At 44.7% G+C, this 19,244-nt stretch overlaps 1 protein-coding gene across 6 annotated transcripts in view; it reads left to right on the top strand.

Annotated features, from left to right (window-relative positions):
- Positions 1 to 19,244, top strand: part of LOC125956198 (transcription factor Ken 1) — a 31,952-nt gene that overhangs the window by 6,496 nt on the left and 6,212 nt on the right. For 4 of the 6 annotated variants that reach the window (XM_049687815.1, XM_049687812.1, XM_049687813.1 and 1 more), the window contains 3 exons: positions 8,166 to 8,513; positions 18,740 to 18,905; positions 18,980 to 19,191. In XM_049687815.1, coding sequence (XP_049543772.1) covers positions 8,504 to 8,513; positions 18,740 to 18,905; positions 18,980 to 19,191 — 388 coding nt within the window. In that variant the 5' untranslated portion in view covers positions 8,166 to 8,503. Of the gene's footprint in view, positions 1 to 8,165; positions 8,514 to 11,564; positions 12,357 to 12,377; positions 12,810 to 18,739; positions 18,906 to 18,979; positions 19,192 to 19,244 lie in introns of those variants that run through there. The other 2 variants (XM_049687818.1, XM_049687817.1) reach the window with 2 other exon arrangements.

The following is a 19,244-nucleotide window of genomic DNA, read 5'->3' as shown; positions in this document are numbered from 1 at the left end:
AACGCCATGACCTCCGTCACCGTTACCGAAGCCTGGGACAACGGCGCTGGCGCTGATGAATCGAAAGTGAAACGATTATGCAACGAGCATAAATTTCATACGCGACGTCCGCCGTTCGTTCCAACCGCTGTGCTACGCTGTGTGTAAAATACCTTGATCTTTTCGCCCCTCACGCCGCCAGCGCTTGTGCGCTACCCTTCGAAACCAGTCACCATTCGTCCGCCCCAATAACCTCGCTGAACCCTTTTGCCTGTGCCGGGGGAACCAGCATCTTTCAGTGTGCTGGTATGTGAGTGTGCTCGAACGCCCGAAATCGAATCCGTCACTTTCGCACTCAGCTGCTGATCTTTACTATGATCGTCCATTCAATCTCCTCTCTCCATCCATCCCGCCCTACCTACCTTCCACTGGTTCTTTGCCTAAAACTCATTCCTCTCGTTCGACCCAGTTCAGTTGCTTCGGAACAGGGAGATCGTCTTCTTTCATTTACTCCCCCTCCGAAACCGATCGTGAACGTTGGAGTGGTGGAGAGAGTAGGGGGCTTGCCGCTTGCTCTCACTTCCTCCTTTCACCCTTCACTTTTCTTTCTTTCGCACGTGAGATGCTCCGAGATGCGTGGTGGTCCTAGGTGGGACGTTCGAGTGACACATGGCCCCCTCCATCTGCACACACACACACACACACACACACAGCGTCACACTCACACTTCAATGCTCCATAGCATGCACGCACAGCTCCACGATTGTTGGGGACTGAACTAGGTTAAACCGTATTTACTTGACTCCATTTACCCCGTTTCGTATACTGTGATGATTTCGTTTTTCATTTTCGCTTCGGTTTATGCTATTTTTTGTAGCATTTTAGTTCACAGCTACCGATCCAACTCTGATTCTAGCTCTAGCTAGCAGCTGTTGTTCTACGCGAACGTTCTGCATTCTCAGCACCTTCCATTCTGGCTGTAGCTGTAACATCGTGCTAGAGCTATAGCGTTCCTCCACCACTCTGGTCTGTCCACATGGCTTAACATTTCAATTCTTTTACCGAGTCCATTCCGAGTAGTCGGTCGCGCTAAGTGCTCCCTTCACCTAGTTTTGGTTTTGTCATTTCGGTTCGATACGCTTCCAGTGATGTGTGCGTGTTGTGGAAACTGTGCTGTGTTGTGTAGTTGTGAGGCGAACGATGTTCTTTTTTTTCTTGCCGGATCGTCTGCATCATGATCACTTGCAATGCGATTCACTTTTCTACTTCTTTCTACCCTTACTTTTCCCTGTTGATCGTAATAGGTGAAAGTGAGAACCATTTCCTGTCCTTTTACATTTTAGTTTTACTCTTCTATGGCGTGAAATAAGCGTTACCACCGACACCGTATACCGTCTGATTATTGTTGATGGCTTTGCCTTCGCTCGTCTTCTACCGGATTTACGTACGAAATACAACGTATGCGCAAGCCACAACCGTTTTCCACTTAAAAGAGTGAACGTGTAGAGTTCACGTTTTGTTTGATAGCCTGCGATCATTGGAACTGCGAGCGAGCAACATTCGCTGGTTTACAATTTCTCCAAAAACAAAAAAAACATGAAATAAGCTGATGCAAGCAGTTGTTTGCTAATATTGCTATTTTTGCATGCCCTACGGAAAGATAAGATAAAAACATTTGCCTCGACTTGTTGCTTTCGGCCGGAGCGATTTGGCCAATCGTCGTGAAGAAGTCATGAAGAAGCTGTCATTTAAGAAGGCAACACGAACGAAATCGGTGCCAAATCGGCGATACTGCACGACCCGCGTTAACCAGGAAGAGCTGTAAACGCACGGTACACAGTGCTGACATCAGGCAAATACCTAGGAGGCTCACCGGTGCACACTCCGTAGCTGGCAGCCGGGTCAGTCTCCGTTATTAATAATTAAAATTAAATTTCACAAATTGTCCACGGCCGCAGACGACAACCCCTGGTGCAAACCTTTGACCATGCTGTTCGACCAAGCCACAAGTAATTGACCGATATTATTGTCGTCCTGCTGATTCTGCAAAGCCAGTGTGTGCAGGGCGATCCTTGCGATCGCGTACATCTGTTGCGCTAGTGACTTGTGATTTTGAGGTGTGATTTATGTGGTACGCTGTCAGGCAGGGCTAGATGAGGACAGAGCTGGTGCGTTTAATTTTTGCTTCAGGAATCACGATACGCTAGAAGCTCATAGAAGCAGGGCACAGCTCAAACATGCAGTGACGATTTTGTGCATGCAAAGGTAAAAGATATAATTATAAGTGAGAGCCAATGTGCCGAGTTCGTCTATCAGCGGTAGATAGAGGCATAGGTCCTGCTAAACCAGGCGAGGTGGACAGATAGCGTATGCGGACAGATATCGACTCACGGTTGCTCAAAAGAGGAAACTTGATTTTTTTCACAATCACAATAGTTTCGTTAGATCAGTGCGTGTTTCGGCGACAGGCTGATTCCGTAAGATCATTATTGGGACTTTGAATCATTTTCATCAAACAAAAATCCTTCGGAATATTCTCTACATTGCACATCCGTTTGACGATATGGTCGACGGCCAATTCTTGCCTAAGATTCCTAGCATGCTTTGCTGGTGAGTTCGTTGACGTGCAAACTCGATAAGGGACAGAATGGTTTTCCTCGCATTTGTCCGCAATGTCCAGCAAGCTTGCATTTTTAAATGTTGGAAAAACCGAACGGCTAGTTCTGGCTTAACTGATATGCCATCGTTTAATCTACTCACCGAGCGGTTTTTCTCCGCATGATTGTAATTCAAAATAATAAACATGGAAAAGGGAGAACGAACACTTTTAAAAATATCTACTCATGAAAGTGAAAGGTCGGGACCAATAGTTTTAATCCTCCTCCTTTTGATTATATTCAAACTATATTCAAGTCAATTATAAAATGTAGGGAAGCCCCGAAATACCCCATTGAACCCATTTGTGTATGTTTAAACCCATTTGACTAATATTTTTTCCGTTCCTGGATACATGAGGCAAAAAATAGAGCAAAAAAACAATTTGGAAATGACTTGTCCTGGAAAACGGGCTTTGTCGAATGAGTGTTCCGTTTAATAGCTTCGGTTTGGTGTTCAACACATGAAAGAGTAAACTTGTAATGTAACCGTGGTTCAGGTAGACGCACCAGCAGGTCACTAGTAAGATGGGTCAAAGAAAGAAGTGTATCGATGTGAACCAATTCGTGTCGCTGTGGACAAGATCAACCGTAGTGAAATATGCAAGATGCAATAATTAAATCTGCCCAACCCCGGGCCATCCATGCCGTACCGTATGATGACTGACATTGCTATGGTTGGTACGAAATCGAGACACACGATCGAACTCGCCAGCTCGTGTCTCAACGTTCAGCGCTAGTAATGATTGCAACACTCCGTCCTTAGCTAACAGATGAATGTGAGAAATGATGCCAGTTCTAGGATGGAAGATTTTTTTTCGATGCCCCCACCATCGCCACCCCACACTACCCCTATCTCTAGGTTTCACACACTCTCTCCCTATCTATCACCTTCTCGTTTTCTCTCATACTCACTCACTCACTCACTCACTCTCTTCACTTCACTTCACTTCGCTCGCGCCGTTGTATGTATGCATACAGATCATCAGATCAAAAACGTCACTCAACGTGCAGCTGGTGCACTACTATCGAACACAGATGCAGCTCATGGCGTGCACAATTTGGGGAATTTAGGTCGAACGCGTTCACACACGATCAAAACCATGGCAAGTTGACTAATCATGCTGACCAGACTGTCAGGCTAGGGAGCGAGACGAATCGAGTGAAGATTGGTAGCTTCGGAGCCCTGATGTCGTTGTTTGGCCCTAAGTCAACAGCACAAGATTGTGCTGTGGAATCACTTATAGAATTGCCTTTTCGTCGCGCCACAAGACTGGTAGCCAATGTTTTTCAAGAAAAACCACTCATGGTAAAGATTTCTGAGACAGCGAAAAATGAACATGACACGTGCCTAGAGCATATGACGAGTCATGTGACGGAATGGAGTTAACGAAAAAAAAAAAGAAAAGAAAAAGAGTCAGTTTCAATAGCCCAGTAGCATGGAGGATACAGAAAAAAAAACACCTGAAATGTCTTTGCGGTGGTCGATAGTGTGAAAGCGTGGCGCAACGTGAACGTAAGCGCAATTCAAAAAAAAAAAAACAACCCTGAAACCACACACACGAGCCGTTGCTTCAACGCACCAATCACCTTGAGAGATAGTGGAATGTGACAAAACTTCCTAAAATGACAGATTACCAGCACCAGCTGGTAGCCCAGCCAGCCAAAGGCAGCCGCATTTATGACCAGCCGGAGACGTTGGCAGAGTGTGTGAGAGTGTTGGTGCGCGTATTGTTAAGGTGCCCGATGGTGTTATTGCTGAACAGCGTGCCGCGATTATGGTTACAAACGCGCGTTTCCGCCCAGTACCACCGCCCAATCTTGGACAGTTTCCTGTTGTGTGTGCGCCATGCGCCAAAAACTGACTGTTGCGCGCCGTTGTAATCTAGCAAAATGGAGTAGTCTTCACGAGTCGAACAGAAACACTGAAGAAGTCTCTGAGAAAGCAGTATGTTAGTTGGCGACTAATTACGTGAATTATGAGTTTGAATCGAAGGCGTTCGTATAACAGTGCACCAACGATCATCATAGCAATTGTCTGGCAAAGGATAAAGCTGAAGTGAAACCGAACAAGTCCGAACCAAATTTAAGCTTCAAGGTGAAATTTATTTATCTTTAAGCAATCGTCTTATCGCTAAAACCCGCGCTGGTTAAGGTGCACGATAAGCGTATTGTGCGTTGCTGCCATCCAAAACCATGCTTGTCCCACAGTTGCCCCGTTTGCCGTATGCGGAATGCGGTTAAACACGAAAAACGCTTTAACAACGGTTCCAGCATCCTATGTTATCAGTTCATTCAAGAGAGTATATTTCAAGAGATCAATGGCAATGTGGGTTTAGATCGGCAAAAAGTATCACAATCTTAACGAAGGGTAAAAGCCGATGTAAAAAAACTACCCACGGTTGGAAAGGAAACAATGCGAAAAGCACTGCAAAATTACTGTCTCATATAGCTTATTGCATCATCCCTTCAGCGGTGATGCCATCTACTAAGCACTGGGCAGCATCGCGCTGGAAGTAAGTAACGATCGTTACTTTAACCTTCGATGCCAAGCCGCTAGCCAAGGAAGTCTATTACACGTTCCTATTGGATAAGATCTGAGTGTCTGCCAGTTGATGAAACTGCATCAATCGTACATTTTTTCTTCTCAAATCACGATCACTCCGTGCCTTCCGCACATGCTGTACATCGCGAAACATGTTGGCCTGGCACACAACTACTAAACGCACAATCAATGCCTGTGCTTGTTACAATGATTTCCATTGATCACTGCAATGTATCGGCCTCTTCTCGCCCACCTGCCCTTGAGTTTGTAAAGCTAACCGATGCAGTTCGTGAACTGATGTGGTGGTGAATAGAATGGATGAGTGGAATGTTTTGCTTCCTTATACGAGCGCGAGAAGTATAGATTACATAGTAACTTTGATAATTGCGTGCATATAACAATGCAATAAAGCATGCGAAACATCATAAACCAAAATTTATTTACCTACAGTAACGCACGTTCGTTCAAAACACTTTACAGGAACCTCAACTCGTTCGACGTGAGCTTACTTCGCAAAAGTTTACTGATCTTCATTGGATCGAAGGCTGCTCCTTTCGCTTGCTTCCAATCAGGTTGGCTTTGATCTGGGACGTGCTCATCGAGCAATGTTTTTATCGTTGGCGGCACCATGGCCGCGTCAGCTTTATCTTATACTACATTTAATACGTCGAAAACAGCGCCAAGACTTCCTTAAAAGATTTCACTACTGTTGTCCCACAGCAATCGACCAATTACATCTAGCTAAGTGGATTCACACCGGTTCACGTCGAATATGGAAGCGTTTTATCCGCATGCTTGGAAGCTTTTATTAAAGATTGCATTTGTAACAGACATCAGGAACTATCATTACAAAGTTTGACGTATAGCACAAATTTCTTCAACAAATCTATATTCACTCCGCCGCGTTGCAGGTTGTATGATTCCATTCTGTTATCTGTTATCGTGAGCCACCAAGCGACGATTGTCCCCAAATTCCACCATGTCTACAACTGATAATAGAGAAAAAAATCTACTGCCGAACAGTTATAAGGTGGGGTGCGTCGTGAGCAAAGGTGGGCAATGAATGTAGTGCTTTCTTCGCTGCTGTTCGACACCAGCCATTCGCTTTCTTATCGATTTTCGCAGATAACTGAGAAAACATATGATTTTGTCTCGAGCGCAACCGTAAGAACTGTTTTCTTTTTTTTTGTGGAATCACGGAAACATTTCGTAAAACGAATCATCATTATTCGACAAATTCATCGAAATAGCCCATAGGCATTGTAGGAAAAATACGGTTTACTACTGCTATCCCAATGTTTCCAGTAAACAAAGTGCGGCGGAGAAACAAAAAACGAATCACAATCCCATCTGCTGTTTTGTCAGCTGTTCGTCGCCGTTCGTTTCAAGACAGGCCTACATTATGGCGTGAAATGTTCATAGAAATATCTTTTACATTGCATAAGACTATTTGTTTGTGTTAGTCAAGCTCAACTTTGCATCATAACTATTACACGTTTCGAACTGTAAAGGTGGACGGTTAGAGACTCGTTTTCGTTGAGCTATTGTTAAATCGTCCGTATTTCCGCCTGTTGTTCTTGTAGCAATGCGTGATGCGCTGTTTGCTGTTCCGTTAAACAACAACGGTTCAAGGCCTGTATGAAGCTGGAAATCGATTCGTTTCCGCCACTTCCACCAACTAAACTAGATTTTTCATCCACCAAACTGGTGCGCGCTGGAGGCTGAGTGGCAGAAATTGGATTGTTCCGCTTAGCAGTTTCAATCCATGCTGCTCTGTTGTAGATAGAAAGCATTAGAGATTCTCATAGCCGATCGATCGCTTTGTATAAGAATGGATGGCTATCGCGTAATGGCCTAGCTACGAGCGTTGCGTAACATTCGCATGTTACCGAGCGTTTGCCAGCCCGCACGATTTCGATTGTCAATCTCACGATTCGCTGAGTGTATGTTGGGGCCGTTGTACAACAGTCACTGGTGGAGAGGAATTTTAGTATTAGGAAAGAAATGAATTGAAGTGCGATTGCTTACCGCACCCTTTCGCTCACGCTCTGGTGCCTTGATCATTTTTCTAATCAACTCATTCACACACACACACACACATGCCAATCTGCTACCATCTACTCGGCAACCTACGCCATTCTGTCATCTAGTTTGGGAACAATAAAACAAAAGAGCCCAGCTTTGTATTTATTATTGTTATTTTTTTTTTATGCTAAGTGGATCACCTCCGTGTTCCTCGATCGATCAACTAGACACTGGCCGTTGCCACGTTCTAAACACTCTGGAAAAGGGATTACTTTTCAGTTACTTTATACCATGCGATGGTATGTGAAAAATTGCAAAAAGTGCAAAATTATGTATACCTCAGTTATCCAAAATATAGTACAAGGGCTGGGCCAACAAGCCCATAGGGGCATACCGATGATTGAGGGAGTTCATTCGGCGGACTATTGGTTGGCCCAAATAGTCGTTGGATTATTACGTTACACGCCATCGGTTACAAACAATGCAAGCGGTAACGCACGTAATATGATGGAGATGGATTTAGGAAGGGAGAATGTAGAATGGGGTGAAGCTATTTTAGACAAATCTCGTAGAAGTCCCACCATTATGCTAAAAAGAATAGTTATAGTATAGTCGATTCATTACCACAGCGCAACTGTGTTCAGAGAAGGACTTGGACACTACTTGCAAACATTGTATTTAGCGCGTTTCTGTCACTAACTTCGCTGACTGCTACCTTTGTGTAGTTTAAAATTGTATATTGTACATTCTTCGCACTCTGATGATGAACAACAGTTAGTGGTAAGACACCGGTTGCATGCCACAGGCTGATGATGAGTGATAGTGATGAGAAGTGAACGTTGAGATTGAGAGAGAGAGCGTGAGAACGGACAGTAGTTGAAAATTACATTTCATCAATGGTACTAAATCTGGAATTCACATGATTGCTTTTTGTTTTTGTTTTTCTTCATCTCAACTCGTAGCGATCAGCAGATATCAAAAAAAGCGACAAATTCATCGCAAATCCGTTCTGCCCTCAAGTCAGCGGGTCAGAGTAACATTCCCAAGATATGTGTCCCACCGTACACCATCGACGTAAGGCAACCATCCAAAGACCCAACAATCGATACGATTTCCACCGATAAGGCCAGATTTTCCAAAGAAACAACATTCCGCAATCTACGGCCGGGACGGATCGTGTGCAGATCAACGAACGAAAGAACATCCAACATCAAAGCACCGTTGCACTGGGCAGAGAACGTCATCGGACGCTCCTCGAAATATTCTACGCTGTAACCAGACTACAAGAAGCGGTATTTAAATGCTTGGAGGTAAGTTCCTCTGTTCAAAGGCCTGCGGGTTAGTGCATCGAATTTAGGCCGATGTTGTAGCTCAGCGAATCAATTACCGTTAGCAATAAATGTCGTTATGCCTTGGCACCTACCGAATACTACTGAACTACTTGCGGGGACTGTTCAACAAGTTGTCAGTCAAAAGTACCAGACTTATACAGTATGCCAGGAGATCATTCCGGTCTGAAGTTGATATGCATACGCTACATATACACTTCTGCACTATGAAATAAGGGATGATGATAGAGTTTCTTTGTCGTCTGTTATGTTTTTTTTTTTGCATATTGCATACATGCAAAGAATAGCTGCAATACGTCGTTTTGTTTGTTTACTAGGAACAACAGGCACACATATCGGCGGTAAAGTGAATTCTATCGTGACAAAGTACAACGATGGAATAAAACATGCTGTGTAGTATATTAGAGGAATTTCTCCAACAGATGTTTCATGAGTCCATTCATACAAAAAATAAAAATGAAAAGTGATCATTCCCGCCCTGTTTGCCCCACTGGTGTGTGTAGTATACCCACGGCTTCCCCACTTCCAGTTCTAAAAGCCAACGACTGTTACGAGGAGTGGGATCATAGCTAGAGACTTTCATTTTTTTCGATCTACTCCGGTCTATACGAAACTGAAACACTACAATAGCGGTAGTAACGGCAACAAATACAAATTCCGTGCGTCTCCACCATGACCACCAAGGTTGTTCTCTCCTCTCTCTCTCTCTCTCTCTCTCTCTCTCTCTCTCTCTCTCTCTTTCTTTCTCTCTCTCTCTCTCTCTGTCGTGTGATATTTCTCTCGAATAGAACGTGTCACCGGAGCATACATAGACACACAGAGAAATCTATGCCGTTTTCTTGTGCCCCCACTCTGCCTAGTTCGGGTCGCCCGAGGTAGTCATGGGCTTCTACATCTACAAACATCTCCATCCCTTCAACCACCCCACTCTCCGTCTACGTCGCCTACTCTACTGATCCACCCCCTCCGCCTTCCTACCCCCCCCCCCCCCTCCCCTTCAAGAGTCCAGCATCGATAGGTCAGGTTCCAATCGGCATATTTTGTAATCTTAGTTTCCTTTCTCTTTTCCGTCGCTAACTTTCAAGCCGTTCAGCCTCTCGGAACCTACACACGCAAGTAGACACACCAACAATTCACAGAGCCGCGCGCCCCACAACGTTTCGTAACACACGCGTAAGTTCGACTTTCCGCAACCAACACAGTCGCGCTTGGCCGAGTCAGCCCATGTGGGAACCAATTTGTTTACAAGGTGTGCGCCAAGGGATTTATCTTTTTCTTTTCGATTTGCGCGCGACGCAGATCTACGACTAATGTTGTTCGGCTTTGCACCGCGACATCAGTAGGGCAAGAGGTTGGTTATAAGCTCGGGGAACGACACTGTGCGCGATCAACAGCATTCCTTATCTCCTTTCCGTGTAACTAGCACCTGGCGAGTTTATGCAGTGGTATTGTTTTTTTTTTGTTAAGTTTTGATTTATCCTTGCACTGCCCGTGCTCGGGAAAACTTAATGCCATTCTGCAAAACCTTAATACCATTCCTTTAAAATTCGCGATGAAATTCAACATGTTGTCTTGATAGAGTCACTACGTTGACGATTACGATGAGGAAAACAATAGAAATTGTTTGGTGTGTAGTAATTCTGCTCGCCAATTGGGTTGCTCTACCTACTGCTCTTTGGCGAAAGACTAGTGAACAAAAACACGGAAACAACATCGCCGGCATTGCGTGCATCGGATGCCGGTTTCAGCCATCAATCGTCGAAATTTCAAGCACTTCCGGTTAGTTGCACCAAGCATCTAAAGACTTCAACGGAAATACGATGCAAACAGCAAACCTAGCGGCTCCTCGGAATCTACACCTCGATTGATGCCATCACCAGTTGGATAAGGCAAATGGATAAATTGTAACACTATTTTATGTACTTAACCGACCGGAGGTTTCGCATAAGGCCGGTCGTTAGTGCAGCAAAGAAATCCTACGGCTGTCTACGAAAATGAATAACATCGAAACGGAATTTTAGAAAATTTTGAACTTTCCTGACAGCACTCGGAGTGCGCACGCGACCCTCACCGTCCATTGAAGCGAAAAATGTTTGCTTTGCCATATCTTCCACGGTTGCTGACATGCTGGATCACAATGTACAGTAAGGAAAAAAGGGAAAAGTAGCGCCACTACCAAAAACCCTACCTATCTTCTAGCAGCTAATAATATAGTTCCTTTTCTGTACCGTTCGTCAGCCACAATTTCAAGGCAATATCATACGCACACACTCTTCGCTATCGCAGGGAAGATGGGTGGCCTTCCTAAACCAGAGCAGTTGACTTTCAAGAGCCATTCGACTGTTCAGGTCGAAATGTCCTTGTCGCACCGGTTACAGCTTATAAGATTTTTATGCTTTTCTGTTTTCAATGCTAACACTGTTATGATCTTTTCCCCTTCTGTGTTAATTTCGCTCGTTGTCCTTACTTCTCTCTTTTTTAATAAAAAAAAAACAAATAAATGGGGGCACATATTGGTCCACGGTCCACAGTAGGCGATCCGGTGCGACTGTGCCGAATCTTTGCCTTTACTTTCCTTCCGTTTTATCTACGGTTTTTTATGCGTTCAACTTTTACTTTCATTTTGGAACCGGTTTTTTACGCTGCGCCGCTTATGCTTCCGTCCCTGTTTCCTACTAGCAGCAGCCTTCTGCGCATAAGTGGACCGTGTTCACCTGGTACAGTGGTGCCATTTAATATTGTTTCTTTCGCCAATTTTTCCAAGCCCAATGTTGGGGCACTTGTCTGCTGCTGTTTTTTCTTTCTTTTATTTTTTCAAACATCCAAGAGATTTCGTGATGTTTGATAACCGTAATTAAAGTTCCACAATAAATTGCATGATCAGTAAATTTCCAAACCATAGCTTAGGATATTAGGGGTGAAATATTATAGTTATAGTGATGAATTGTTGAAACAAAGTTCAAATTCGAATGTTGTATCAACCACCTCGAATTTATCTTCGTTCTTTATATTAGTCATTTCTGGTTCCCTCGAATATTTTTTACGTTGCTTTTAGCCCCTACTATTGTCAGGCTTGGATGAGATTTAGCTCCCTGCAGTTTCAATTTTGCTCTTGGGTTGCATTCCCTTCCACACACACACACACACACCCCCCCCCCCGCCCCTCCCATTCCTTCCTTCTATCTCGCTCGCTTTTTCTCTTCTCTTTTCTACCTCTCTGTTTTACGCCTTTATTGGAGTCGGCTAACAGCCCCGCGGTGCATGCCTATGCATGAGCTTGAATTTCGAATATGGATGAAAGACGAAGAAGCTGAGTATCAGAAAGATCGACTGCCGCTCAGCAGACGACTTCTACCGTTCAGTTTCATTTTTGCAACTCGTTTCAGCAGAGAGCGGTTTAGAAATTTACGAACGCCATTCTACCGATCGGTCATAGAAGTGCATTGTATTGGTATTTTGTGTTGAACCTGCCGTTCGTACGAAAAATGGTACCAAGATAACAGCAGCCGTGATCTCAGAATCCCAACCACACATTCAACCTGATCGTATGATATGCATCGATATACATATGTTTCTACCGGCGTTTCGTTGAATACGCTGAACGCAGTTACGCAGTTGTTTGTCAAGATGTATGGATGATCAGTAAGAAAGTTTCTTATTTTAAAACGTGCCGCCAAGCGATTGTTGTACAACTATGTTACTTTGTGATCTATAAGCGATGAGTTATACTGTTACGTGTTGTGTCGGAATTGCGATCGACGCATTCGTGTGAGAAGTGTGAATCATCATGATTCCTACATCCAGGTGAAGTCATTACTAACGATGCCACCGCCTTTCTGTGAAGGGGTCTAATCAAATGATTCATTACCGACGCCATACTGTGGCGGAAAGAGAATGTTTGAGGCAATCTGAGCAAGATCGAAATCCGAAACCGTTGTATCACGAACCCCACACAATTCTAACGATGAGAAAATGCACCAACGTATCGATGGCGTAAGCAGCTGCTGAACAGAAGGAATCTGCATATGAACTAAAACTCGCGAAGTGAAAGGAGTCCAGTACTAGCACCAGCACTAGTTAGCGTAGTAGTAGTAGTAGTAGGAGTAGAAGTAGCTGAATGCGCAAGGTTTGCCGTAAGCAGGCGCGCTCCAGCGATTCGCAATCGGGCATTTGAGTTACTGGGATGAAATCGCAACATCTACACCGCCTGACTACATCAACGTTGCATTTGAATGTAAAAGTGCACGATGCGCAAAGGTGAGCGGAATTCAAACTTTACAAACCTTAAACCGTTACAAAGGGGCTATCAGCAGATGGAAGGGTCTACGAATCCCGCTAGATGTAGTACAGTTCGCTTGAGCCACAGGTCTGTGACATAAGTTTCCAACGAATCACCGAGAATAACATTATTGCTAAACATAACGTAGTTGATCCAAAGTAAAGCCAACCTTGTAGCCAGCCTAGAGTGTAATTTGATCCATTCCATGTCATCTCATTTCCTTGCTCAAATTTGAATCTGCGGCACAGAACAGGGATATGGGGCAAGACTTGGTATTCCCACTGACTGCTAGCGGCGGAGATGCTTTACATAATCTCTGCCACTCCAGGGCCAATGAACACCGCGCGTCCGTCCGTCCGTCCATCCCACACCATGCAGCAGCTGCAATAACAGTGGGGTGCGCTGTGCGGCTTGCGACAAACGTTTCGTCCGCATGGCTGAGCGTAGGTGTGAGTGTTGAGGCACACGCTAGCGAATTCGTTGGCCGGGTCGCCCTGCTTGGGTGGGTTGGTCGGTCCACCCACGAACATACTCCCTCCCGAACATACTGAACCTACCGAGTGTACTTTTGGTCACCGGGGCTCAATTGCCGGGGCTTTTCCCTTAGTTTTTCCTACTGTTTGGAGGATGCTTTCCATTTCACCACGCATTTCGTCATCAACGGGTCGACAAGTCGCCCGTCTAGTAATCGTGCCCACCGTTCGTTGTGGTGTGCACTTCTTCCATTTTGTTTTCAATTTCATTCGATGCAATCCGCGGGGTTCCGAGATTGCGCTTCAAGCGCAGTGGATTCGAAAGGGTGCACCGGTGTGGTGATGCGTGGGTACAGCGGGACTGACGAATCGCTTTCTGGAGTTGCAAAATTGTTTAAAATTCTAATAAGTTTTGATTTTGCAATGCCAATTCTGACGCCATAAACTGCAGCAAGCATGCGGTGCGCTTGAGGCGGCAATTCTCCGGATCACGTCAAATCAAGTTACCCGGTGGCTGGATTGAATGGCTGCATTATAGTTTTTTTTTATGGAAACGTAATAAGTAGTTCGCGTTGGTGGTGGCACATTTTTAAATAATAATGTTACGCTTTACCCACTGAGCAATCAAACCCCCGTTAATGTTATGCACATCATCAACTGATACTCATGCAAATGTATGAAAAATCGTCAACTTTTCTGTTTTTTTTTTTCTACATAGAAACTGACGAACGGATGGATAACCATCGCCTTTTCTGTCAAAGAAAATGACTAAAGCTTGCTCTTGATTGCGTTTCCAATTGTTTTACTGGACAACCCCTATTGCAGCTTGCGTGATTCTAATGTCTATATCTAAATTAATCATAAAGATCAGCCAGTACACCAAAGCCACTTTCTTTCATGCAGCTCCATTCATTGTCGTTTTCATTAATACCTCGCTCTGATTGCGTCCGAATACAAGAATGCATTGCATCTGTTTGACAATTAAAATCAAATGTTGGTAGTAAACTCATCAGCAGTTCCGTCCGCAAATAAGTATAAAAAAGATATATTTTTGCATCAACAATGAATAATGTTGAACTGTTGTTATTGGCCTAACTGCTTATCAAGGTTGTGGATATTAAAACATTTGAACTGAATTTAAATTGATTAATTCCGTTCCCCAGACGATATAATTTGCGGTATTTGGGTTTCATAGAAATCTCTAGGATCAAATAAAGGATTTACAGTAGTTATTAGTTGATTGAACATGTCAAGCGTATTTACGTCCCGATCTAGAGAAGACGAGTTGTAATGTAATAATTATCATTATTATTAATTATTATTACGAATTATAATATTACATGGATGGATTATTGGAGTGTAATGAAAACAATTGTATGTTGACTTATGATGATTAAGCCACACATCTGGGGAAGATGAATTTCTCTATTGATAATTTAAAACAAGCACCTACGAAAAGAGAGGAAGAAACTCGCCACTATCAAGAACATAAACTAAATGCAACTAAATGCCCCTATCTAAGTAACCAAATGATTACAAATAATCGACGAATTTAAGTCTATTCGCCACAAATTCGTATCGTCAAAATGACTTATGGGGACATTCAGGACCAGTGTAACGTGAAGTGGCTAACCCTCTAAATGCGGCTATATGAGAATGGTAAGATTGGCACGAATAGAATCAAAGATATAAAATCCACGTCGAAAGTACTGCTAAAACGTAGCAATAAAACTATGCCTACTGCTTTCGTATTAGGGAATCGCAGAAGGAAATGCATCGCAACAGCTAGATCGAGAGCGTTGAGATTAGAATGAAGAAAAACCCTACAAAAAAAAGTCAGACAAAGAGAGACAGAGCGAGAGAGAGAGATGAAAGAACGGAAGGCGGGAGATACTTGATTGGTCAGTAAAAACCGGTCTCACCGTGTGATCTTTCAGAATCCAATTGTGGCCTTTCGCACGACACACAAATGGGCACGCAAAATTGCGAATGAACGAAGCGCGGATCGTAGAACGGACCAAACGGAGTTGAGCAGTTGAAATCGAATGCGAGTGCCCCAAAACCGTACGAAAGAAAAGGGAAAAGTGTCTAGACGGGATAATAATCGCAGCGGAGCAACAATTCTAACCAACAGCACCAAGAACCGATAGGCGTTGGGATGATGGGATTTTTGGCCGAGGAATGGGGAACGCATAAAAAAGCAGGAAGAGCCGCGTGAAAGAACGCTGTGGAAAGGGGAATCGCGAAAGCAAATTGGAAAAAAAGAAAACTCTCTGACTGTCTAAGACTCGGCTGCACCGTCTGCGTCATCTGCGTCGTCGTCGTCGTCGTCGTCGTCGTCTGGGCCATGTGGGTCTTGTTGGTGCCTTCGTTTTAAACTCTTTCGAGCACACGGTGCAGACGGTGGGGCGAAAGCGAAGAACGCGAGAAGCAGCGAGACAAGAGAATGTGTGACCTTGAAAAGTTTGCACACACCGCCGTGAAAGTCTGCTTGCTGCCTGCTGCTGCTGCTACTGCTGCTGCTGCTGTTGCTGCTGCCGCTGACGATCTCCTGGCCAGGGTTGCTCCAGCTTGCCTGGGTTTATGTGCAACAGCCTGGGGCCACTTACTCTTATGTTGAGTCTTGCCTATACATTGGACTTCCTGTGCATTTTGGTAGCAATTTCTAGGCTTTGATCGCGCAATTCGGCTGAGGATCGCGTAGCTTCGTATCAGGCGAATTACACTCCGATAGTATACGTGCCGTAGGCATTGCGTTTGGGTAGATTGTGAAAAGTAAGAGAAAAAATACTGTCAGTGGATTCTTTCCGGCTTAAGTTTTCTTTTTTAAGTAAAATAGTACGAGACGTCGATATTTAATTTTACGGCACATCAGAACAGTCTCATATTGCATTTACACATTCTCCAAGCACCCTTTGATTTCCTACGGTTGACTGTGCTCTTAAAACACTACACATCCCCGCATCCGTTGCTTGTGCAAAATATCAATCGCCTTCCATGGAAACCCTGGATATGCTGGATTATTGAGGAAAAAGTGGACACGTCTGGAAAAAGAAGGGAAGGTGGAAGCAGATTTTTTGCAGCAGTTCATGCTTGCATCATATGTGTGTGTATGAGTGCGTGTGTGTGTGTGTGTTTGTGTGTGTAGCAGTGTTGGTTGAAATGTAAATTATGCGTCAAACGAACAGACTAAGCAAGGGAAAGGGGGAGACGAACACACGCTGTGAATGAATGAGGCCACCGAAAAATGGAATGGCGGAGTGTCCTCCGCGAGAAAGGATGATCACACGTGTATGTGTGTATGTGTTTGTGTAAGTGAGTGCGTAAATATCTAAACTGGTTAATGGGTTACCATACTAAACGAGGATATCAGCACGACCTATCGTTTCCTACAGCTGCCGGTTTCATGCAGTATAACTATGCAATTCCCTTTCATTTGCCAACAATATGGTCCGCTGAATCCCACAGACATACAGGCCCGTCCCGACTGAACGTTAAAAAAAATGCCACAAACATAGATTGGCAAACGTGAGCATGAACGACAGAACGTAGCACGAAACATAATAATACGCGTAATACGCGAATGCGCGAGCCGCAACCTCGACTATCCTCCTCCATTAGTCAGCTCGAAAGCAGAACAACCATGTAAGGCCAAGGCACGAGTCCCTAAGCCGATGGGAGAGAGAGCTAAACATTAGAGGGGTTGCGACAGCAAAACCATTGGCACTGATCGTGTGCTTATGACCTTGAACGATGGATTTCGCAGTAGGCTATTCCACAGCCTGCAGGCTACCTCCAGCCTGCTTGTGCTGTCCTTCTGATATCGAATGAGCTCTAATTTGGGAACTGCTACAGCAGTGAACACTTTTACTGAATAAATCTTTGCTCATCCATACCCCGCAGAAAAGATATTCCAGACACTACACACCAAAATGCCAAAACGGTGAGCGCGCCAGAGAGGCGAGAGAGGAAATAACGTGCTTCACCAACCATCACTTCGTCTTCGGGGATGACCTTGGACTTGAATAACTCCCGCTTCTCAGCACCACTCTTCTCTTCTCGCTTATCTGTTACATTGACTACCGCTGGCAGCAATGCGTTCACCTTTGTATATCGTAGTGAGATGAGTGAGACACTTGCGCCACACGCGTCAACCACTGGTGCTGAGTTGCAAGAGCATATATTGCGCTAAAACTTAGGAATTCACTTGGCTGATGGTCGATGCTAAAGTGTAGTACCACAATACGTAACGCAAGATGTCTCTGTCTCTGCCCTTGAAGAGAATAGCGTTCGAGTTTTTCGGCGCTAATGATGGACAGCATTCGGTATGTTGTGTTTCGTTTTTTTATGTTTAAAGCATATGTGGATTTCATTACAACAGCGCACGGTTGGCTGGATAGAAAATCCCGACGCCTGGCCCCTATAGGAGTGACGACTGGTGCGCCACACTGCGCCTTGTAACGGTGACGGTTGCACAAGCATATAACACCGCCATACTCCGTTGCGTTGAGGCCAAACGCCAAAGAGAATGTGTAAAAGTGAAAATCTTCCCCAAGGAAACAGAAATCGCTGCTGCAGGCTGGCGGTTCATTAACTTAGATTCATTTGAGAAACCACACGCGATCACATATCGCTTAAGTGAAGTGTTTTGCATCCGCGTAACAAGGGCCTTGTCGTCTGATATGCTAGACCCGATTGTGTGGCTGCCTTGTGCCTGATTCTATGCCGTAGTGGCATTGAGGTCTCCTAGCCCTCTCCAATACCCTTCCACCCGATCATCCGTTCCCCCCCCCCCCACCCCCCTCTGATCCGCTTGACTGATTGTGTGACTTTCGAATTTCCGAGCGAAGTAGCGAAGGACGGACGTGTCACGAAGGTGATACTAGCCATGGCCTTTCCATCGACGATATTGGCGATGTACAGGACGATTGGAGAGAGGAAGGGAACTCAGCTAGTCCGACATTTTCACGGTCACCGGCCAATGCCGATTTTTGAATCGAGACGGAACGCACTCGCGAATTGTGACAGTCATTTAGGTTAATGTAACCAAAACTACCTAAAACAATCCTTCTACCCTTCCCCCTCATCGTCCCTTGCTTCCTACCTTTTCTATGCTACCAGTCTGCGCGATGAAGCTCTTTCGTTAGGATGTAACCCAAGTGTAGTATTACCAAAGCGATCATCGCAGTTGCTCCTGGCATACCAATGACGATAAATAATTTTACACGGATCAAATCTACCCTTGCCAAAACTGCTTATGCAGTGAACGGGCTAAGATAATGCCAGTAGATAGACAGACCTCGGAGAAGACTTCAAAAGATTTCATTGAAACTATATGTAAAAACCATCAGTAGTATTCGCCCCCTATAAAGGGATTCTTGGGACGCAGTTCAGTTCAAGTAGTGCTGATATTCGATTTTTATTTATTTTTTCAGTTAGGATGCTGATGCTGCACTATAGCAAACACGGTGAGTGCATACTCCAGGAAATAGGGGCTGCATTTCGAGGGGAACATGCGACGGACCTGCTGCTAATCTGTGATGGCAAGGAGACAGTGCGTGCACACAAACTTGTACTGGCGGCCGCCAGTCCCCTGATTCGGTACGCCACGGTGTTACGGATGCACAATATACCGGTCGGTCTTACCAGCAAATTACTCTATTTCTCGTGCACAGAATGATCCTCGAGGAGACACCTGTGTTGGAGGGCGAAACCACAGTTTACTTCCCTGACGTGCAAGTTTGCTACTTTCGCTTGCTGCTCGATTTCCTGTACTCCGGTCAGGTGTACGTGCCCGCCAGCGAGGTACGCCATTTGCAAGATCTCTTAGCCTTACTTCAAATCAAGCCCAGTATATGGAAAAACTCCGAGAACAGCAACGATCGTGGTAAGTGGATCGCCAGAGATGAAGGCCAGGGCCCACAACAAGGATTGGCTAAC

Source organism: Anopheles darlingi, chromosome 3, assembly GCF_943734745.1.
Source record: "Anopheles darlingi chromosome 3, idAnoDarlMG_H_01, whole genome shotgun sequence".
NCBI lineage: Eukaryota > Metazoa > Arthropoda > Insecta > Diptera > Culicidae > Anopheles > Anopheles darlingi.
The sequence above is the reverse complement of the archived record's forward strand: the minus strand, read 5'-3'. Positions and strand labels throughout refer to the sequence as shown.